The sequence below is a fragment of the Meriones unguiculatus genome, chromosome 2 (genome assembly GCF_030254825.1).
Source record: "Meriones unguiculatus strain TT.TT164.6M chromosome 2, Bangor_MerUng_6.1, whole genome shotgun sequence".
Lineage (NCBI taxonomy): Eukaryota > Metazoa > Chordata > Mammalia > Rodentia > Muridae > Meriones > Meriones unguiculatus.
Window position 1 is genome coordinate 165,130,806 of NC_083350.1, and position 24,742 is coordinate 165,155,547.

The 24,742-nt window shown below is 40.9% G+C and overlaps 1 protein-coding gene across 2 annotated transcripts in view; it reads right to left on the reverse strand.

Moving 5' to 3' along the window:
* Clrn1 (clarin 1) overlaps window positions 1–21,092 on the reverse strand; it is a 34,057-nt gene extending 12,965 nt beyond the window's left edge. For both annotated transcript variants that reach the window (XM_060376935.1, XM_060376934.1), the window contains exon 1: window positions 20,840–21,092. In XM_060376935.1, coding sequence (XP_060232918.1) covers window positions 20,840–21,092 — 253 coding nt within the window. The remainder of the gene's footprint in view (window positions 1–20,839) is intronic.
* Between the last annotated feature and the right edge of the window lie 3,650 nt (window positions 21,093–24,742).

Sequence of the window (24,742 nt, forward strand, 5' to 3'; positions counted from 1 at the left end):
TAGAATCTATCTAAGCTTATAATTATATTTCAAATTTGAATGCACCTGGATTCTAGACCACAACAATAATATAGAATGGGGAATTTCCAATCAACTTCAATATTTTGACGTAGCACAGATCTGTGGGAAAATAATTTCTGGTACTGCAAGAAATGCATTTCCATTTAGCAAACGTGCCAAATCTATTTCTATATTTTGTATTCAGGGCAAGTTATCATTGTCTGCTTGGGAGATGAAAAGCCTTAAGGATGTCAGGCTTATCAGCGTTGCATCAGCATGCCTGCCTTCAGCAAATCTGGATGACAAACAGAAGGGAGTGCAGTGGTGTGCACTCTAGTTTCCCAAGCAACTAGCCCGTGCTTAATTTGTTTGTTGAGCATCTACTATGTATCAGCCATTGCTCCGGGAGCCAGAGGTGGAGCCAGAAAACAAGTCAAAGAAAGACTCAGATGTCTTCCACGGAGCTTGAACCTAAAGTAGTATGCGGTCAAATGGCATGTGAACAAACAAATCTGACTGCCTGTTTTCAAAGGTGTTCACTAAGGTTGTCTCCCTTCACACAGGTGTCACTTCTCCTTTAAGAGGGAGGGTTATTTCCTCAATGCCCTTCAGGAGTAACTATATTATGCAGCTTAGTTGCCTTTTATCATCCTATAGTAATGAAAACTCTTTTATAATTTTATTTTATTAATTACACTTTATTCACTTTGTATCCCCCCATAAGCCCACCCCTCCTCCCCTCCCAGTCCCACCCTCCCTGCCCCTTCTTCACATATGTCCCTCCCCAAGTCCACTGATAGGGGAGGTCCTCCTCTCCTTCCTTCTGATCTTAGTCTATCAGATCTCATCAGGAATGGCTGCATTGTCATCTTCTGTGGCCTGGTAAGGCTGCTCCCCCTTCAGGGGGAGGTGATCAAAGAGCAGGCCAATCAGATGAAAACTCTTTTTAAAATCTACTTTCTACAAACCAGGTCTGCTATATCCAAAACATTAAGCACGGTCCCATGTTAGTCAGGGTGTAGGGAAAGGGAGCCTCTTGTGCACTTTTCTTGGGAGTGAAAATTGGGGGAAAAAAACCCTCTTTGATGCTGGCGATATCTGTAAAGCACTAAAGTGTCCACACCCTTTTGTTCAGCAACATTACTTATTTACAGGAGCCTCTCTTAGGCACGTGAGTCCGGTGGAGTATTTTAAAAACATTCCTTGCTGAAAAGCTTAGAAAGAGCCTACATGTTTAGCAATAGTGCATACAATCCCATACAATGGAATTTTACAGAGATCAGAGCAATTCTATAGGAACAGATGTGGAATTATCACCAAAATGTGATGCAAAATGGAAAGAAACCACACAGAGAGAAACATGTATCATCCTGCCATCATGGGGGAGGGCAGGGAGCGGAGCCAAGGGGATATGTTCATAACGATTATTTAAGCACTTCGTTCTCCTGGCTGAATTCTCTATACAGGTGAGATAAGGAGATTATTAAAAGCCAAGTGACAGGAGGCTGGGGAGACTGCTCAGTAGATATAGCCTTTGCTCTGCAAGCATGAAGACTTGAATTCAGGTCCCGACACCCATGTAAAAAGCAGGGCATAGAGGCATATACCAAACATTGAAAGACAGAGTAAGGTAGATCATCGGTGCTCACCAACCAGCCAGCCAACCTAGCAAAAACAGTGAGCTCCCTGTTCAGAGAGAGAGGAGAGTGTACGTGGCTATGCTATTTTACAAGTTCTTTACTTAGCTACTGCGTACACTAGTGCCTCTATACCTTTGAATATTTTGTATTATATTTATTTATTCTGTATGTGTATGCGTGTGTGTGTACATCAGAGAACAGCTTTTGAGAGCTGGCTCCAGCTGCCTGTTTTAACAACTAGCTTCCATTCACTTGTTAAGAGCTAACTGATAGGTTCCTGGAGGCTAGGATGTCTTGTTGGATCAAGGAGGTCTCATCCACAGCTCTAAGTATTTGAATCCTGTTACTGTATGGTAACACCAACCCTAAAAGAACAGAAAACCACAGGAGACGACCTCCTACATCCATTCCACCCAATGTCATTAAAGTGACACCTTCCGATATTTCCCATCTTCAGCCACGGACAAGTCATAATAGTGCTGGTCAGAAAATAAGTCTTTCACCAGAGTTGGCTCTCCTCCTCCACAGTGTGGGGCACAGGCATTGTTTTCAGGTCTAAAGGCCTTGGTAGCAAGCTTCTTTATCTACAAAGACAGGCTCAGCCTATTCAGTTTTTACAAAAACAGAAAGGAAATATTATTTTGCCTTAAGTGTAGGGAGTAGAATTACTGCGCTACAGAGAATTAATTTGCCTAAACTCACAGTGACACGTGATCACTCTCCACACTCTTCAGTTTTAGGATAACAATAAAATTAACATGAAAAAAAATGTTAATTTTGATTTTGTAAGTTCTACAAAACGTTTATTAGTAGTAGTAGTATTGTGCATCTGCTGAATTAGATCTTTCCTTTGACCTCTGTGCGGGTTCCAGGGATCAAGCTCACATCTCCAAGGCTTGTGCAGCGAGCTCCCTTACCCACTGAGCCATCTTGCCAAACCGCTGCATCCAATCTGTATAAATGTTATCACAATCAAGATATCGGATGTTCTACCATTCCCCAACCTTCCCCCATCATTTTGTTCCAATTCCTCAGCTTCTGCAAGTATATAACTCTAGGAGAAAAAGCAAAGCGCTTTCTGAGATGTAGATGACATTCTCTTTTTACCTGTAATGCCAGGGCCCCCTTGTCCGATGTTCTCCTCAGCAGGGTTTTAAAAACCGAAACCATTTAGTAAATGTAGGCCTGCTTGTTGTTTTAATTAGCATTTCTCAGGTGACTGTTGGGGTGGACCATGCTTGTGAGCTTGTGTTTGCTATTTGCATTAGTTTGGGTGATGTGTCTGTTTATACCTTTTGTGTGTATTTTATAAGGTTGTTTGTAATTGAGTTTTGAGACAGCTTTATGCATGCTGGATGCAAGCTCTTTACCAGATAAGAAAATCAAATGTTTTTCTCCATATCTCTGTGTCTTTTGAAGAACACTTCCTATTTTTACAAAGTCTAATTTATCATTTTTTTTAATGCATCAGGTTTTAGGTGTCAAATCTAAGAAATTTTGATAAATGCAAGGTCACAAATATTTTCTGATGTTTTTTTCTTGAAAGCTGTACAGTGTGTGTGTGTGTATGGACACATGTGTTTGTGTAAGACTAGGACAACCCTGGGTATTATTTCTTGGGCACAGCCCACCTCTTTTGGATTTTGCAGCAGGTCTCTATACTAGTTGAATACTCTCCCATTTTTTTAGGCTGGTGTTGTGTGACAAAACTTCTCTTTGGGAAACTGAACACACAGTCTATACACTCCACATTACAGCATAGACACCACAACTTGTTGCACTAATGAGTTTTAATTGGCTTGCTTACAAGAGTATGGGTGAAAGGTTACATACAGGAACATAAATGACTCAAAGACAGGTGTATCATTAAAGCCTACCCCAACATGGGTAACAGCTCACAAAAGCTGGAATATGTGGAGTAATGAGAATTTTGGAATATTGGTTTCTTTAATAAAAAAACACAGAAATGTTATAAGAATATGTTTTCATTTTAATCCTAGGTGTGGGATATGGGGCTGATTCAGATTGTCCATAGCAGCTGGCTATATTTGCCTTGTACTCTAGCAGACGTGTGATTTTTCCAGCTGCAGAAAGCTTCTGAGATTGTGTAATGTTTGGAATTCTGGAGGCTTTTTAGAGAGTATATAAATGCTAGGGCCCCAAGAAGTGGTGTGTGTGAGTTGTTGTTTGGTTGGTGGTGGATTGCTGTTGGTTGTAATTTGTTAATTAGTTGTGTGCAAAAAAGAAGCAAGAAAAGGAGGAGGAGGAGAAGGAAGGAGAAGAAGAAAGAGAAGAAGAGGTGGAGGAGGAGGAGGAGAAGGAGGAAGAAGAAACAGATATCCTGATGGCAAAGATCAAACTTGCCCCAAGTAGCGCAATGCCCCTAATCAGCAGTAAGTAGTCTAATGATAATGACACCCCCTTTCTGACCCTGACTTCATTCAGGGATCGCTTTCCTTTCCTCTCTATCCCCTTTTCTCTGTTAGGAGATTAAAAGAGTAGAGAGAAAAAAGGTAAAAGAGATAAGGACCCACAAAATAGTAAAAGATCAGTTACAACTGGTGCCCAGATGTGGGGCTAAGCAGAATGGGAACTTTGATTTCAAATGTCATAGAGGAAATGGCAGGAGATGAAGGAATGAATATTTTGTTTCAAGACACCAGCAAAATTTTATTGCAGCTGCTACCAATGTGATATGCTCTGATTTGCTCCCTGAGGTGGGGGATTTTCTGGGTCTTTTTCTTTTTATATATTCCTATATTCTGTCTTTTAATAGGTTGGGAGAATGACTGAGCAGTTGAAAAAATTACAGGTGGAAATGAAATGCCGTAAGAGACAAACAAACAAAATGGCTGAAACAGGAAAGCAAAAGCAGTCACCCTCTCTTTTTTGAAAGGGTTGCAGAATTGGCAGGGAAACTAAAAGAAACAATGCAGGTGAAGGTGGGAACACAGAGGAGGTGTGGAACACTGGAAAAGGGAGACTAGAAAGGTGGTCCCAGTGACTGAGCAAGAGAGTGGGAGTTTGCTGCAGGAGGAAAAGGGGAAAGAAACTGGTCAGAGAAACCTGAAGAAGCAGGATAGTCTGATGAAATGGCCCATTTTGAGAGAAAAGGCTTAATTCCAATCATGCTGCCAGAGTAGGAGGAGGAGTGTCCCGGGGTTACAAGATCACCACTATCATCTATAGAAATGATAGGTCTAAAGTATTTTAAGGAGGCTATGATTTCATATGGGATGCACTTTCCTTATGTTGCCAAATTCTAAACAACTGGGCTACTCAAAATAGAATTATTCCCCAAGACTGGAAGGGATTGGTGACAGCTGTACTGGACATGGTCTGCAATTGCAATGGTTAACTTGGTGGAGGGAAGAAGCTGCGGATAGTGAACAATGAAATAGAGCAAGGAGAATGAATATAGTAAGGGGAAGGTTGGTACTCTGATACACAAGAACAGATTCAATTTGATGATGCTACCATACATAGAACAATGTTGCTTAGCAGCATTAAGAGCTTGGGACAAAGCTGAGAAGATGGGGAAAAAAGGTATACAGATTATGCAAAACTCTGGAGAAGTGTAAGTTAAAGCCTGATGTGGCTGACATAGTCATAAATTTATAGGAAGTGATCTTTTACAATAGTGGGGTACTCAAGCTAATATTTCTGCAATCTCAGAGACAGCCCATGATGGAATTAGGGGGCAAATGGTAGATGTTCCTGGGGAAGGTATTGATGTATGTCGTCAAAACCAACCCCAAGCTGTGCCAGTTTTCCAAACACAGGACATAACAGGAATTGAGTTGGTGGGTTGTTGGTGTGTTATTGGTGGGCTGTTGGTTGCATGGTGTTAAGAAGTTCTGTACAAAAAAAAAAGAAACACCAACAAGAAGAAATTAGATATCCTGATGGCAAAGATCAAAGTTTCGCCAAGGAGCTTGACTACCCTAACCTGCAGGAAGTAGTCTAACGATAACGACATCCCTTTCTGATCCCTGACTTTATTCAGGGATCTCTTTCCTTTTCTCTCTACCTTTTTTTCTCTCCTATATAGTGTTGAAAGGGTGGAAGGAAAGGGATGGAGAAGGGTGAAAGAAGGAAGAACACACAGAGTAGCAAAAAGATGAGTTACAACCTGGAGCACACTGCACTGCCCTCAGGCAGAGCAACAGGTTGGAGTGTCCTTTCCAAGTGACTCTGGTCTAAACCTTTTCCTGGCAGCTCAGCTGCTATCTGCTTTCTCGGCAGCTGGTTTAATCTCAGAGTCTTCTTTGAAGCCTTTATTGCTTCCTCTGCCAAGAAGGGGCCTAGTGAATCTGGTCCATCGCAGGAAGGACTTTCTGAAGCTAGTTTGAGTTGTTTACCTTCCTAAATAAGGAGCTCCCCTGCGCGATGGTATGTTTCAGTCTTGGAGGAAACTGTTGTACATCAATCGGTTTGCCAGCCAGCCCAAGGATCTGATTGTCTCCCCTTCTCCAGTCTACCACACCTAATTTATTTACTCACTACTTGTTAACATGGGTTCTGGAGATCAAAGCCAGATTTTCATGCTTGCCTGGAAAGCAGTTTGCTGACTAAGCCATCTCCCTTGACTCTTGGTATCTATATATCTTATAGTTTGGGGTCAAGGTTACTTTGCTTATGTGCACATGGCTATTCCCTAGCTGTTCCAGAACCTAGGTAGCTGGACTTAGACTAGATATGCTGACGACGAAGATCAAACTTGCCCCAAGGAGCTTGACGTCCTTAATCAGCAGGAAGTAGTCTAACAATGACGCCCCTTTTTTGACCCTTGACTTTGTTCATGGATCTCTTTTCTCTCTATCCTTTTTCTCTCTCATGTCTGGTGTTAAGGGCTTGCACAGCTGTCAGAGAAATGCACAGCCTTCCAGTTCTTAGGAACTCATCTCAGAAAACTCACAGACACACTTTATCCAAACCTGTGTGCAGATGTTTGTGCATCTTCATTCATATTCACCAATACTGAAATCGATTAAATAGCATCAATGGGTGGAGAGCTAAATAACGTGTGCACTTTTATATAATAAAATACAAGCCACTAACAGAAAGAAGCAGACAACTGCTACACACAGTAGCATGGATATATCTGAAAAGGTTAGTAAGTAACTGATAATTTGGGTTCACCCTTCTGAGAGCAGAATGAAGGCACCTAAGTCCCAGGAAAGAGAGGGTGAGAAGGAAAATCCGGGCTACAGAGCTGACATGCCAAGAAAGGCTGTCACATCCTTGTTCCTGGAGCCTGCTGTTATGAAACAGAACAGAATATGTCATCTCTTAATGACACAAGCATGGGGAAGCACTCCATAGGAGCGGCAGCATCCTTAGACTCTGCTCTTAGGCCCTTTCTGCCTTCTCTAGCCTACCTCTCCCACCATCTTCACCCTTCTTTTCTGTTCTCTAACAACTCACACACACACACACCCTAGCCTGAATTAAGGAAATCTTCTATTTCCTAATTCAGTACTTCCCTTTACACCTAGGCCCTATGCCAGGGTCCTTTTACCCAGTTGCTATTTCAACTCCTGCAAAGACCTGCCTTCCCCGCTCCATCATGGCTGCTTTGAAAGCCGGCCATGGTGATGCATACCTGTAATCCCAGCACTCAGGAAGGCAGAGGCAGGTGGATATCTGTGAGTTTGAGGCTAGCCTAGTCTACAAATCGAGTCCAGGACAGCCAAGGCTATACAGAGAACCCTTGTCTCAAACAAACAAATGACAACAAACAAACAACAAAAACAAAAAGCAAAGAAGGGGGAGGGGAAAGTTCTTCTGTCTTTCTATTTGTGACATTTTATGGGTCATATCCACATTCTCTCACTTGTTATCCCTGTGGCGTTTTGGCCTGTGAACCATTTCCTGTGAAGGTCTTTTCTCTCTAGACTACCTTCCGTCATTCTCTGTCAGCCTCCCTCACGCACACCACCCTCCTCCAGGACATGTCTCCTTCACTCATATCTCATTCATTCCTCCCTGCGAAATTCCACCTTCAGCTGGGCTTTCAGCTGCCTCCCATCTGCAGCTCCCCACCTCTCTCCTTCCACCCGAGTCTGCTCTCAACCTTTAAGGTTATTGAATACCTCCAGCTTCATCTTCCTTCTACAGTTGTTCCTTGCTCCTTCCGTCCTTCCTATCTCGACCTGTAACAACTTTCCAGAACTCTGAGTGCATTCTGTCAAAGGTCCAGTTGCATTTTTGTAGGAGGATTTTGGAACTGTGTCCCTTCCTTCCACTCTCCTGTTGCTGCTTTCTGGTATTGGTGGCCTGCTCTTGGTCTCCTGCCCTAGCCTTTCTTTTATTATTCTTATTAGTTCTGTCACGTGCTTTAATAGTTTTAGGGGCTTCATATTGCCTAGCAAGCAAGGTCTGTCATGTCCTGGTCAACATTCTCAGCCTTATTTTCCTTCTCCCTCTCACCATCTTCTGTACTGCAGCCCTATTAAGCCATCTGCCCTGCTGTTGTTCCTTTACTTGAAAAGACTTTGCTGATAATTAATGAAACATAACTGATCCTTGCTAACTTATCTGCTTTCTCTACCTTGTCCTTATACAGAGTAACTCTCCTTTATTGAGCTTTCTGAACAAATACAATGACAAATTGTGAGAGTAACTACTATTATTCAGACATTGATAGTTGGGGTTCTTCATCAGTTTGACCCCTAGTTAGACTGCACATATTTGGCCTTCTGAAGCTTGGTGTGGCTGTGTGACATGTCTTGGCCAAAATAATTAGAGTGGAAGTGGCATAATTTAGTTCCACATCATAGAATTTAATTGCTAGTGTGGCCGTCTCCAGAACACTTTCTTTGTCACAACTGTCAACATTGCATATGGCAATTGTGACCTAGAGTGAATCTACAGCTGAAGAACTACATACTATGATCAAGAATTTCATCTCTCTCTCTCTCTCTCCTCTCTCTCTCTCTCTCTCTGGGTGTGTGTGTGTGTGTGCATGTTTGTTTTAACCTATAGAGTTTGGTTTTACTTGTTAAAACAAAACTTAGCCCATTCTGATGGGCAAAGTCATTCATTCGTCATAAAGATTCTGTAATTGAACAGGTATCCTTTCTAATGGTTTTCACATCATCAGTCTCCAGCAGAATGCTTAGGCACATATAGGCACTAGGAAGCCTTTCAGAGACAGAAGGAAGTGTGAGGTACATATCTCTCTTTCTTGTAGAGTTTTATCCTACATGTAACACCAAGCTATTTTCAATGGATCAAATAAAAAAGATGAAGAGCATTTGTTTTTACTAAGTGCTAAGTATGTTCCCTTATTGCTTATCATTAATCTGTGCTTTGTTACCCCCAAATGTATGACTTTCATTTCAATTGCTTCAAAATTTATTTTAATACTAGCTGCTGGATTTTTTTTTCATTAAATTTTACCCAGCACCTTCATTATCCCTTTCTCTGTTACTGATTTTAGTCTGTCAAGCCTCTTATTTAGTGGTCTTAAAAACAAGACTTTAGTAAATTTAATATGAATTTATGTGCAATATAGGAATGACCAAAACTGAAATATTATGAATCACAAAAGCAAAAGCTGATGATGTTGCTGCTGGTAGGGCTATGAATAGTCAGGTGTTAACTGAGAAGGAATGCCAGGTTGAACAGAGCAGAACTGCTAGGGTTAAGAAGGTTTTGGACTAATGCAGTTTGCCTTTACTGTATAAAGTAAAGATCTCTAATATCTAAATGGCGATAGTGAAACAGCAGTCTCACAGAAACAGAGAATTGAATAGTGGTTCCCAGAGGCTGGACTTGGGGGAGATTGGTAAACCTGCATAGAGTTCCAATTAGATAGGAGAAATATGCTCTGTTGCCCAGTAGGGTGACTCTAGTTTAAAAAGGTGTATTGCATATTCTAAAATATCAAAGAGAAGATTTTGAATGTATCACCACAAATGATAGATGTGCTGCTTAGCCTGATTTGATCACTATACAAGATACATGTATTGAAGCATCACATTGTGCCCCATGAATATGTACTATTATGTGTCAAAAAAGAAGAAAGAAAAATAAATGTCACAGAGCTTATGAGAAATACAAATGAGATCGTTTATGTAGAAGCTCTTTGGAAATGTGGAGTAACTGCCTGAATATTTCTTTAACCTGATGAGAACAGCAGGAGGGTCGCGCTGCTGACAAGATTGGGATGTGATCGCGCAGTGTAGAGTGTCTGCATTTTCTAGCTTGAGGACCAACCACCGGGACTGGGCGAGGGCCAGTTGGTCTACAGGTGAGCAGATTACATGTCTTACACTGGGACCACAGAGCCTCCTCCCTCCACAGTAATCCTTGGATTATGTGAAATGAATTAAGACAACCTTTTTATTTTGTAGCTCAGATTTTTCTTCTCTTTTTCTTTTATCAAGAGGAGGTGGCTCTTATTATTTTTAAAATGCTGAGATTTTGGCTTCCTTGTTACTTATTTGATGCCCGCCACACACTTTCCTTGACATCTGATATACTGCTTGCATTCTTGTTTCTAATTCCTGTTTGCACTTGGGGTGTGTGTGTGTGTCAGTATTTGTAATGCTTTCTCTAAAATGATCTTCAGATTTATAACATACTGCTAAAGGGGACCCCTGTGAGTCTAGTTGGAAGGTCTAGATGCTCTGCGTAGAAGACAGGCAGATGTGGATCAAAATGGTAGCTTTGTCTCTGCTCACGTGAGTAGAGAACATATTCCAGATCTTCTGCCAACTTCTGCAAATTAGGTGGCTTGACTGACACAGACAGGTGGCAGGGAGCACCTGAAAGCCATTCTATCAGTGCAGAACTGACTCTTTGGCCCAACCAGCTGGACCTGTAGCTGGTGGGCAGATGTGCAAAGAAAGAGAGGGAGGTGCACTCTGTTTCTTGTTAGAGATTTAACTATTAGGTTCTTCAAGAATATGTACAGTTCAATGACTGAGAGCCAAGGGTCCCAGTTTGGTCTTGACAGAAAATCTGCTAAATATGGAATCCTAAATACTGCTTCTCACCCTATCTCTCTGTTGGCTTCCCTCATTCCTGAGAGAGTTTTGGCCTGTTAGCCTAACTTGCTGCCACTGGTCTTGACAACCATCACTCCAGCAACTCTTCCCCTTGACTGTATCTTTCAATCACCCGGTAAACTTTTAAACCAACCCAACACTGCAGCCTCTGCCCTACAGAGCCATATCCAGGGGTTCTGGAATGGAGCCTCGGCATTGGTAGTTTTAAAGACTCCCCAGATGATCCCAAGCTGCAGCCAGCTTCATGGACCACTGATCTAATAGATTTGGCCTATGAAATGCAGATAATGCCATCTTTGAGGCGCTGGGAACAGAGGTGGCCTCTGATAGTGCTGTCAGCAACGGCACAGCAACTTCTGTTCAGATTAAAGCCTCAGAGGCAGTGTCAGAGGCTCTGCCTTTCTTCTCAACTTGTCTTTCTCTACATGAAAGCCATTTTTATTTTTAAAGACCTATTTTGCTTCATGGTGCTCAGCTATTCATTTTCTTGAAAGAGAATGAGAGGAGGAGAGATCTCTTTCTTTCTACAGAAATGCTCTTGATCTGCCTTTCCCCTCAGACTGCCTGCAGCCAGTCATTATGAAAATCTGGTAAAAGAGATTTTTTCGGACATAAGCTCCATGCATTCATTTTTCTTAGTATCGCCCACAAGCTCACACCCAGGAACTGAGCCAAGTTCCTGATGTGGTCAGACAGAATGAGATCCATGACCCAGCGCATAAGAGGAGGAGACAAGATGATATGAAAAGTTTAAAAGCCATTTCCCCAGCACCTCGCCCAAATCTTTCTCAGCTCAAGTGCAGCCACCTGACTCAGACTCAAGCCTGCTTGCAGGCAGCCCACCAGTGAGTCTTAATCACCCATGGTGGCTTATGGAGGACAGCTGCTTTGGTACATATGTGTGTCTGATAACAGAACCCAGTTAACGGCTTTGAATCCACAGGGGTATGATTGCACGGGGGTAATAATTTCTGAGAACGGCTTTGCCGCAGTTATAACATGCTGAGATGGAGCAAAACACCAGCCCTGAATAAAGTAGTCTACTGGGTACTAAGTTTGCTTAGTCAATTCTATCATCCCTGTAATGAAAGAGTATCGCACCTACTGCATCTAGACAGGGCGGTTGGATGTGTATCTATTGGAAGCAGAGTTTTTTATTGCCTGGTGCCCAGCTTCTTATGATAGGAACACATGACTGACCGTTGAAGGCTCAACAGTTGTGGCAACAATAAAACGAGTAAAAATTACTTCAGTATCAAGTATGTAGTGAATGTGAGTTGTTTCAGGGGGACCTCTATGTTACACGACACGACTTCATTACATTTTGGTTCCGAAGATGCAATGGGCGTGCTTTGCACTTCACAGCCCTTCAAACAAGGCAATGACAGTGAGCACAAACCGCTTAGACCACCGAGGCTCAGTCCAGACTGTCTTACATTACAAATTGTAGTATTCTCACTGTCCATGTACAATTTTCTGTTCTAATAAACACACAGTGGTTTAAATATGGAAAACAAGGACTTTTTGGTATTTTCATACCATCATCTTCCAGCATGCAGGTATGAAATTAGTTTGTCACTGGATTGTATTGTGTTAGAGTGCTTGATTTTCAAACTTCCTGTTTGAGTTGTTGACCTGAGTTTCAAAATATTTGTGAACTAAATTTTGGCTTGGATTGGGACTGAGTTCTCAAATGTTTTCTGAAATGACCCTAAACATCCTTCTTCCATTTTGTTCCACGTGTATACACAGAGTAGGCAATCTCAGCACTGATAATCATAAAATTAAGGTATTGAGCAACTCTGAAAAATGTTGGAAATGCTCTGTATTCTGCTGTATCAAACCTTCATTCAAGATTTACTTCTTTATGTAAAAAAATATGATCACATCCATTTTATTATTACGTAAATTTGCTTTCACTGTTAACAAATGACAAAATTATATATGTACCAAAGAATTGTTTTAAACTAAAGTTCTTTGTGATTTACAATCTGCAAAAATGTTGGAATTGCATACTATATTATGTACCTATGTATGCAAGGTCACAGGAAAGTCCCTACAGCAAGAGAATTGTACATAGAAAATATTTAAGAAGCCTTAATATAGTATATATGAGTTTTGTTTGAAAAATATGATTTCAACTTTATAGAATACAGAATCTTTAAGATAAAATGAACTTTTGTTTAATTCATTTTTATTTTAAAAATTGAGACTTTCAGCCAGTATAATGGTGCATGCCTTTGATTCCAGTACCTGTGATGCAGAGGCAGGGAGATTTCAGTGAGTTCCAGGACAGCCAGGGTTACACAGTGAGGCCCTATCTCAGGAAAAACAAAAAACAAAAAACAAAACTTTATTTCATGCTCTAATTCTGTTTTGTTGTTCCTAGTTTTTAAAAATGAGTCAGGTGCTGATATCTGCTCAGGTACTCAGTTGTGAAAGTATCATTTATGGAAGTCTCTCATTCTGTTAATGGCTGTGATGCAATCATGGCTTTAGTCAAAGCAATGAATTAATGGTCATGCTGTAAAGATTGTTAACTAACTGAGAGTTATCAGATATCTTTGTCTTAAATCCATACTGTGCATATGAAAGAAGTGTAAGTCATAGCTCAGAGACTAGACGGAAGCATGTGACCTGATCAATCTATATCATCAAGCAGGATTGACTATTTCATCTTCCAAAGGTCAAAAACCAGGGTTTGGGTATTTAGAAATACAAGGAATGAATTTAAGAATGAGCTCTTTGTGAGGTCAACATCACATTAAAGAAGATACTGAGAAATGTGGACTATAGCCGAGTCTGAACTCTAGCACCCCAGAGAAACAACAAAAGCCAAAGATAACCTCTGTATCTTTTTGATGGTCTTATTCATCATCTGCACATGATCTAGAATCCAGATCTGCTACCTACTATGATTTAGGGGGTACTTTTTGTGATATCTCAGTGCTTCCAGATTCCATATTTAGCCAAGAGAACTAGCATCATAATAGTAGGTATCTAAACAGACATAAGGCATGGAAGATGGACATCCTCTATCCCAGTAAACTTTGCACGCCACCTCCTGTTTCTCTGAGAACCCTCCAAAGAGAAGCCCCCTTTTAGGATTTAAGTCACCATTTGAAGAAGTCAGTATCTGGACTTTATTAAGGTCCATTAATTAAAAGCTACTTCTTCCTGATCAAAAATACTGAATCTACCTCCGGCCCTCGGTAGATGCGACATTCTGAACTTTGCCCAAGGTAAGTCCATTACATACTATTATCCCGGGCTTACGGAAGCTGGCCTTGTCAATCTCCTGGCCAGGAGTCTAACTTCACTAGGAAATCTGATTCTCCTGAAGACATACTAAAGAGAAGAGAGGACTAATTATCTCCTTAATAAGATAATTTACTTCTCCTTCCAGGAGATGTGAGCAGTGTTTTTCTTTTTCTTTTCTGTCTCTTTTCCTTTCAGATAATAGACAAAACATGAGCATGCTTCCACCGGCACCCTTCCTTTCTCAGTCTTTCTCTGATGCTCCCCTGACACCTTCCACCATCCAGCTTTCTTAAAGCCATGACCTTTTCTCTTCTTCTCTCTCTCCTACCGGTAAGTACCTTGTACCTTGCCTGCCCTGTTGTCTTCCCTCTCAGATTCTCATAAAAATGTGAATGTTAAATCTGGGTTTATAATAAAGAAAAGAAAAGAAAGTTACCTCTTTACTTTTACTACCTTTAGTACATTATGTAATCAAAAGAATTAACTGTAGTATATCACCAGATGGAAGTGACACACACCTTTAAACCTGGCACTCAGGAGGCAGAGGTGGGTGAATCTTTGTGAGTTTGAGCCTAGCCTGCTCTATATAATAAGTTCCAGGACAGCCAGGGTTACGTATAACGGTCCGGTCTCAAAAACAATCAAACAAAATTTAAAACATCTCCAAAATCCAGACAGTGATTTATTCCTTTATTCCTAGCAATCAGGAGGCGGAGGCAGTCAGGTCTCTATGAGTTTGGAGCCAACCTGGTCTACACAGTGAATTCCAGAATAGCCAGGGCTACATAGTGAGACACTATCCCACCCACCTCCACCAAAGAAAGGAAGAAAGAGAGAGCAAGAGAGAGAGAGAGAGAGAGAAAGAGAGAGAGAAAGAAAGAAAGAAAGAAAGAAAGAAAGGAAGGAAGGAAGGAAGGAAGGAAGGAAGGAAGGAAGGAAGGAAGAAAGAAAGAAAGAAAGAAAGAAAGAAAGAAAGAAGGAAAGAAAAAGAAAGAAAGAAAGAAATCCAAAAAAAGCAGTAGCCAGCTATCAGTGTGGTGGATAACTTAGGCAGACAGGCTGGTACTTTGCACTTTTATAAACTAGCCCACACAGCTGAAGTTCTGGTTGTTAAGCAATGTTGATTCTGTTTGCCTTTTGATAAAGAAATGGGAAAAGGGAGCAATGAAAGTCAAGGGAAAAGAGATGTTTGTTTTTTAAAAAAGTATTTTCCTGACATTTCTCAATGTTTACAGAATAACAGCCCGAACTTCTTTTGGGTAAATAATACCATTTAAATGTTAAGCAGACTGATAATTTCTTGCCCTGTTTAGTATATAAGAAATTAGATTGGGGGCCATGGAGGACAGAGTAGAAATCTGTAGAGAAAAACAAGGAAATGAAGAGGACAGTCTCCTAGCTTCTCAGTCTTCCCTGTGGTGCTTTCTACTCTGGCTCAGCCATTTGGGTGCTGCTAGAAGCTGTTTCTCTCAGAAATCCACTAGCCCATGCTCCTAAGCTCCAAGGCATTCCTTTCCTCATTAGATCCTTCTTCATCCTGCCACTTTTCACATAAAAAGTGAAAGACTGTGGCGGGGAAGGAAAGAAAGCTCTCCTCAACAAAGAAATGAGCCTGAGTTCCCATACATGGTACACATTTTAGAATACTTCATAAAACATGGTCAGAGGAAAGAAAGGATCACAGAAAGGTGGCCAAGATCTGCCAGTCAGGGAAGAGATCACATGACAGAGACTAGAAAGGATGGACAATTTCAAGTCCCCAAGGATCTCATCTAAACCAGATCATTATGTACATCACAGAATGTTTGAATTAAAAGAAATGTTCAGAAACCGCACAGTTCTTCATCCTCTTTATGATAGAAGGAAAAAAAATGGCACAATGATCAGAAAGCTGAGAGCCTGAGCCTCAGCCAGTGGCACAAATTCATCTCCAATCTAGGTTGCTTGAATCCAATAGAGTCGGTTACTAAAGAGTTGTAAATCCTTCTTTGTGTGACAGTCTGTTTCATGCCCTGGTTCGGGAATAGTGCTTTCAAGAGTAATATGTACCTCTCTCTTTGGGACTGGGCTCTTTATGCGGAGCAGAAATGTGTATGCTCAAATTCATATAATATAGATGTTGAAAATAGTAGAGAATCAGCAAGGTTTAGGAAGGCTGTCCAGCTGAGAGAATTGAAATCCTTCTTCCATGTCTGTTCTGTAAATTACTGTTGACTACATGGAGAAGAAGGTCTCTATTTGTTAGACTGTTTCACAGGTGAGTGGATCCAGCAGAAGCACCTCCAAAGTAAAAGACAGGAGGACTGTGCTTTCTGGGTACAAGGGGCAATGGTTTCTTTCTCCTATCAAGAAGACATAGATAAGCCAAGCACACTTCTCTCCCAGACCCATCTCTTCATACCAGAGTCCACACAGGCCATATGTAGGAAAAGGGAGGGGACAGGACTGTTTCAATAGCAGGACATTAAAGCCTTCAGCTCTTCCAGGAAAGCCAAAGGAGAGCTGTAGGGAGACTAGACAGACCAAGCATGTGCTAGCAGAAGACAAGAAACACTTGTAGGAGATAAAGTGCCAACTCTTATTCATGCTCACAGTGACCCCAAGTCTCAACTATTCTATACCACAATATGTTCAAGAAATCACTTTCTTGTTCGCAGAAATAATTTCCACATCCACTATGCAATCTGGGTCATATGCCTCATTTGGTAGAGAATCTCTACTTTTCCAAAATATGAAGTACACTGGCTCTGTTAAGGCTTTTACAATTTTTCAATCAAGGTATCCAAAGTAAAATGCTTTTCAAAGTATGACTAAAGTTAGAAGCTGGAATACATGATTGGTTAAGTTCTTTTTTTCACATATCAAAAACAAAAACAACAAACAAATAACTAAACAAACAAACCTTCCATATATTTTTTAGCAGCTCATTGAACTGAGTTGGCAATGAACAGATCAATGTACTTAGGAATGATTGATGACATGATTTTTTAATATCATATTTTGATAATGTTCTGCAGTATTTCAAACCAACAAAACAGAAACACACACATAGCATGGGGGCCGAATCAAAACTGGTAGTTTCTGCCTTGATTGCTGCATTTGGTGTTTAGCCTTTGTCATTAAAATTTTACAAGTGACACATGATGAAGAACTATGCCAACCACTTGTGTTGCCTTCAAAGGCAACCAGTCCCTCACTATAATGAATGAAACCATGTTCTGGACAGAAATGTTAGTGACCTCTAGTAAATGAACCACTGACCCATGGACAGATGAGAATCAGCCTGAGTAAATGAGGCAGAAGTTTTCTCAGCATAACTTTGCATGCTAACAGAGCAGTCTTATTATAATTAAACAAGATAGAATGGTCAGTAGGGAACATTTAATAGGAACAAACAAACTGCATTGCCAAACTGCTCTTCTTGTTCATTCTTCATCCTCATGCTATACCATATATATAGGCTTTAAAAGTGACATAACCATTGCACACACATAGACTCATCCAGCAGAGCCAAGCAAAAAGTCATTTAAAACATGGACATTGTCAATAGCCAATTGATTTAGACTAAAACTCCACCTAAAGCCATACTGTACAATAAAGTACCATTAAAATGAGCACTTGAAATGTGGCCAGTCTTAATTAGGTGTGCTATATAAACATATGCTAGAATTCAAAGACTGTACCAAGAAAGATGCAAGATTTTTCAATGATTTTTTATATGGATTACATAATAGTATTCTGGGTATCCTAGTTAAAAAAAAAATTAAGTGACTTTCTCACCCCCCCTTTTTTTTTCTTATGCTCTAATGTGGCTAGTAGGGCTTACATTATTCCTCTGTTAGCCAATGGTGATCTAAGCAAAATGTCAAGGCTGTGGCTCAGTGGCATAGCATTTGCATATCATGTGAAAGGTCTTGAGTTTAACACAGTACCCTCTCCCCACAAAAAATCTAGACAAACAAAATTTAGGTATAAATCCGATAGGATTGAAATATAAATCTATAGCAACTGACAGTAACAAGAAAACTAATCACAAAGGGATCGCTACCTTGCTAAGTTATTCTTTCCATTCCTCCTTCACAGGAGCGTGTCTCTGAATTCCAACATCTGCTTGGTCATTTTCTAAAGAAACAATGAGGAAGGGGGATGTTCTGGGAATGACTGTGTTCAAATTTTTATGTGGCCTGTAGAAACACGGACAAGAAGTCCCCCCTCCGCAGCCTCTGGAGGTCACTGACATTGCTCAAAGAAAGCTTTATGGAGAAGACGGGGTTACGCCACTTACTGTTTTATAGTAATGGAAGGTCCACTTAACTGCTAAGAAAACTTATCGGAAGTCTCTCTTCTTTTAAGCAAGTTGATGGAACACCATTGACTGGGCACAGATGGCATACTGAATGAGACCATGTGGTCCATACACTGCTACTGTGTTGGGAGTGTGGACTTCAGAAGTATCGTGTTTCTAAAGCATGATAGACGGTTTCAACGTTGTTTCGAAATGAGCAGTCCTCTTTGAGAATTTCATTGGGTTTATTTATTATACAGGTTTCCTAACAGTCCTTCATGTTATATTGAAAGAGGCTTTTTGTTTTGTTTTTGCTTAGGCAGAAAAAAATACACTATTTGTATATTTCTCTGGGATTCAACAAAATAAATGAAGTTTTGACATATGTATTTCCACATATTATTTTGTGTGTACTTAATATATATCTTCTACAGTATTGCAAGGCCTATCTTCACCAAACAAACAAACAAAAATGCTAGGTTTTCTTTACCAGACTGGGGAGAAAAGTACAGAGCAGCAAGAAGACCCACACAATTTGTGAGGAGGCCATGGTATTGCTGGAACCCTGCTCAGCTCTGCTAATCCTCACAGAATGCAGGCAAATGAGCACGTGACTAGAAGAGCTTCCCAGGTAGAGGCAGCAGAAGAGACACAGCCACGACAGTCGTGCACGGAACCTCAAGAAAAACTCTTATAGCTGTGGGTAGTGAAGGTAAGCAGGATGAAGCCTATGACGTCCCTAGAGTGCAGTGAGAGCTAAGAAAGCGTCTTGTTATTGCTTCGAAACACAACCGGTGGCAGAAGCCACGGGTACCTCCTGTTCACTGTGATGAACACAGGCTCTGTCACTGCTGCTTTTGTCTGAGTTCCTTTGTGAGAAGCTTTGCTCAGGCTTAAGCTACTGGTGACTCACAGCTAAATCATCTCAATCATCTATTCTCCCCCCCCCCTTTTTTTTAATACAGTTGCAAACCACACAGTATTCTGCTTTGTTCTCCCTCGTGCCCCCACCCCCAAGGAAGCTGAGCAGCTCTCCAGCCCAGTTATCTTATTGAACTAAAGCCATTCGTGGAAACGAGTTGCATCCTCTTCATCCAATCTAATTGATGATAACATTTTGAAAAGCCGATTCTGCCAGCTTTTCTGGAGTCCCATGAAAATCCGTATCACATTGTAACCTATGTGAGTTGGAGGTTGGTGCTAAATGACTGAAATGATAGAAGGAATGTTGCAGAAATATAGCGGGACTAGAGCTGAAATTTAATTAGACATTGCACATGTTAATAATAAATTCAATTAATTTCACCTTCTACCTTTACTAGAGGAGAAAAGAAGCTCAGGCAAAATAATAATTTATTTTAAATGCCTCAATCGGGAGTCCCTTTTCCTAACGAGTGATTTATGCAGTAATTTACTGACTGTGTCTTCATAATACTGCTCCAAGCCAGCCCTTTGAAATAATAATAACTTCTGGGTTTGTGTAGTGAGAGATACAATAAATGACTGCTTATTAATTTTCATTTAATGAGTTGCCATTCTCATGGTAATTCTTAAAAACTCCTCATCTCAAGATAAAAATGTTATAAATACCATGAAAACACTTCTGTTTTGCAAAACTCATGACAGAAAAATCTCTCCTATTCATTACCTGATTTGAAGGTCAATCCGTTTTTTTTTTTTTTTTTGTACTCTTGGCATGCATTTCTTTGACAGTTATTTCAGCAAATCATTTTGTTGTTGTTGTTTTGTTTGTTTGTTTGTTTTTTGCATTCAAAACAGGGTTTCTCTGTGTAGCCTTAGCTGTTCTGGACTCACTTTTGTAAATTTTAGACTCACAGAGATCCACCTGCCTCTGCTTCCCCGAGTGCTGGGATCACAGGCGTGCGCCACAGTGCCTGGTTTCAGCAGATCAGTTTTTAATTTTTGTAACCAAATAATTCCAAGTTGGCTAACTATGATAAAGGAAGTTGTTAAACATACAGCAAGGGTTTTTAGCAGCGTGGGGCAGGGCAAGAAACAACATCATGAGCAGGTGGAAAAGCAAGTAAACTGGTCCTTTCTCAAGGAACAAAAGGCACAAAGATCATCCTTACAGTGTTCCTATTTCCTCAAGTACTCTTTTTATTTAGCAAAGATGCCATAACACCCTACATTATTAGAAATAAGTAAGAATCTTAAGGGTTATACTTTCATTTTAAAAAATTCAGAGAGAGAGGAGCCAGTGTATGAGTACCACAGTATGCATGGAGGTCAGAGGTCAACCTGGGGGAGTTGGTTTCCTGTTCTCATCCTGCAGGTGCCCAGGATCAAACATCAGTCATCAGTCTTGACATCACAGACCTTAATGCTGAGTCATCTTGTCAGCCCTTTTGAAAGGTTATGCCTTCAAAAAGCTTAACTTTGTAACAACTAATTATATGTGATCATAGTAAATATGGCAAGAATGAAAAATTTATAAGAATAAAAACAAAACATCAAGAGAGAAGAAGCTGCTTAGCATCCTAGCTGTTTCAAATGGTTCATAGCGGCTTGAACAGTCCTGCAAGAGACAGGGCAAGATCCTCTTCCTAAGTCTTTGCAACAGCTGGAAGAGTGTTCAGAAAGCATTAAATAATTCAGATGCAATTGTTACTTACATGAGAACCGGAAAGGCCTTGCTCCTAACCCACATTGCCTTATGCCTTCTCCGTGGAAAAGCCCATACTGCATCTCACCCATGAATTTGTCCAGCTCCTTCCCGGAGGCATTGACGAGCAGAGCTCCCGTTTTGCAGAGGATAGTGGCTTTAATCCACAATGGTGTCCCCACTGCTGTCACAACTCCGAGAGCACAGAGAAAGCTCAACACACCGGCCATGCAAAAGATGATTTTCTTCTGCTGGCTTGGCATGATGAGGAATGGCTTTGGTGAAGACACGGTTCAAAACCAAGACCTCCGCGGGCATCAAGAAGGGACTGCCCCTTTGGCTGCATTTATTACAGGAGCTCAAGGGACTAGCTGGAGAGGCAGAGTCTTTCCTTGCACTGGCTCCACCAGGAAGAAGGCCAGTCCATGAAGCGTCCTTCCTCACCCACAGTGGGCTTTTCTCCTCTTCTGCTGCTTTTCTTTAAAAAGAAATATTTGGATTAAGAATTTGTAAAAATAAAACTCTTTTCAAACTGCCTTCAAGATCCCCTCTCATGTCACTAGCTAGGAAAGGTCTAGGGTAACAGATGGAGTCCTCTGTGTAACTTGAGAGACGTCCTTCCCCCAACCCCTCCCAGCCTGTTGTCTGATTAGGTGAGCTGAAACCTTCAGAAACATGCTTTGCTCCTATGGTAAGTTTGCAGCAAACATGAGATGTCCAAGTATTGATGAGATTTTATTTCTGGGTTTTGTTTGCTTTTTAGCAGTGGAAGAATGGTAGCTTTGGCACAGGTAATAGTAATTGATTTTGAAAATGTTTAGTTTTAATTAGATGGAACATGGCACTGTACTGTGTCTGCTGTAGACATGAGGATTCCAGAGCTACGCAGGCCTTGTCATCCTCACCCCAGTTCTCCCAGACCCACATTTTCTATGGGTTCTACTTAGAGAGAACTGGATTCAAATTCTTCTCGGCACCCAGAAACACAGAGATACAGTTACAAATATGTACATTTATAAATGCTTTCATTTAAATCATTTTGTCTGTCTCAATATGATAGCAAGGGAACACAGCTATGGGTTCAAGGAGCAGCAGAATTTATAAAGGTAAGAGCATTGATGCAGAAACAAGCGCTGTGGTCAGAGAGATCTACCACTGAAGAGCAGGTCTCCCAGGGAAAATAACCATTTAGCAAAGTGTATTTGGTTTAGGAATTTAGACCTGCAAACTCAAGTGTGGAATTCCTAACTTTGGGTACCTGTGAGGCTCCTCAGGTCTTTCCTATTACATGTTAAAATTGTGTCTCTGTCTCTGTCTCTCTGTCTGTCTGTGTGTGTGTGTGTGTGTGTGTGTGTGAGAGAGAGAGAGAGAGAGAGAGAGAGAGAGAGAGAGAGAGAGAGAGAGATTGTTTCCTGAGTATCTATGTATCTTATGCTGTGCTGGGCTCCGACTTTTAGTACAAGCCTGCCTCTTACTAAGCCTCACTAAGCATTTCATCACGTTATTTCACTCTTACAAATATTATAGTAAGTGTGATGCTGCTGTTGCTGCTAATTATGTTCCATTGTACAGATAGAGAAATTGAGGCCAGAGAGACCAAGCAACCTACTGAACTCATTAACAGAGTTCTGTGATTTACAGTCTATTCTAAGCAAAGCACTGACCTTGAAAAGAGAGAGGCTGTCATCTGGGATGGGTTGCATGGAATACGGCAGGGGTGTCTATTGCTGTTTGTACAGTTTAAGTCTCTGGAGAATACAGATATCTGTCAACAGAACAGCCTGCTTGACACAGACTACATGCCTGTGCTAATTTCTAGTCTCTTGACCCACCTGTAAGATGATAGCTTTAAGGAAACCCACTAGTTTCACTGTGAGTAAAAAAGGATGAGTCTCTGCAATATGAATTGTTTGAAAGAAACTTTGAGATTCTGACCTTGAGGAAGAAGTGGTCTATGTTCTCTCAGAAGTTGTCAGCCCCTGACTGTTGAGGAGAGACAATTAAATGTGGCTGTCTGGTTAAAGTGAACCAACACTCCTTCAGAGCGAAGGGGACAGCGTCCAGCATAGCCACAGCAGAACTAGCATATCAAATCCACACAGGCACTCACACTAAGGTTTTAAAATATAAACAATTAAAAAAATAAAATAAAATATAAGTAAGTTCTTTTATTGAATGCAATTTAACATAGAAAAAGCCTCTTTCAGATAATTGGGCCCTCCCGTGAATGTTCTACTGGATTCAGTGTGTCAGCCACCACAGCAAAGGAAAGGGAGCCCTAGGTAGTCAGCACTTAGCTAGACATATGTGTTCCACTCATCCCATTAGTTTGAGGATATCCAGATATAACCCAACTTATTCAATCAACATATCTGATAACTGGGGGGGGGGGGGGGAAACATCTTTAAAGTCTGGGAGAAAAAAATTTCAGCTTAATCAATTTTACTAACACCTCCTTAGAAAGAATGTGGCAAGAGAGAGGTAGTTGGCATAGGACAGAGCTTTAATTTGCTAACTACTTGCCAAAGATGTCTAAAGTCCACCAACATCAAAGACTCTGACCAAGGATTGAGAAAGCAATTTGACTGATTAACCTTTTAGGTTTAGGTTTGTCTCAGTATACAGCAAGGAGACCCCCCAAGTGGAAAGACACAGGAAAATAAGTACAGCATAGTGAGTTAATTCCTCATTCCCAAACCATGCCCTTCCTGCTACAATTTGCGCTCTTTAATGAAACAATGGTAATAAAAATGTTGCCTTCACTTAACAAATGTAGACACTTACCTAAAGTCACACCCTTTGTTCTAATCGAGAGTGCTCAGTTTGTCTGCTCGATGGAATGGCTTGCAGACATTTTAAAAATACTGGCGTGTGCATCTCAGCTAAGGCTCAGACATGCTTGATTTTAGCTTGGCCTTAACACTAAATCACCCAATGACTGTGATGTGCAACCAAGGTTGAATGCTCCTGCCCTCATTCACACACCACATGACTCTCCTCTGATTATTAGCCAGGCTTCTCAGTACTGGAGCACACACAGCCAGAAGACTTTCCTTATGCTGGTTGCTAGGGAGGAATATTCTTGTGATAAATTAATAAACAGGCACTGAGATCCATAGCTCCAGTCTTCCCGAATTCCTTTAGCACCATGTGCATGGGCTCCTCTAACTGTCCCCATGAGTAGAATGAGATGGGGTTATCCCTTGTTACTATCTGCATATCAGTAGTGATGGATCCTGGTCATGGCAGGCAGCTCCCCTTGGGGCCCACACCCACCTCTCCTCTTCCCCGTGCAACTTCCTTTCAAACTTTAATGTCAACCACCCACAGACTGCATAGTAGTGTGTGATCCGCCCTCTGAGGATGATATAATGGAACCTGGCAGTCATTATGCTGACAGCCTTCTTTGAAATTTCATCTTAAATGGCTTGAATGACAGCGATGACACCGTTTTCCTTACTGTCTCCCTGAGAATTTGAGTCATTAATGTCAGCAAGTTTTCAACAAGAATCCTACTGAAACCTTCACTTCTTTTCATTTTAACGTTTGGTGACATTAAGAAAATGGAACCAGGCCTAGCCCTCTCCCCCGTGACCCCTTTCAGGTGCTGGATAATGATATAATTTTTTCAAAGTGACTAGAAAACTAGAGAGGAAGGAACACAATTGTAGGCCATTTTGCTTCCAATACAAGCATCCACATCTCTTACTAATTCAGCTGTATTGTTTATTATTATTATTAGAAAGGCAAAGAAAGAGAGAGAGAGAGAGAAGTAAAGAAGGGAAGAAAAAACAATTCTCACCATGTTTGCTCTCTAACCCTCTACCCCACCCAGAATATCAGGGTAGTACTGGGTTGCAGTACAAAGATTTTGGTTTCCTCGCTAAATGAAGATTTTTTTTTTTAAACATTC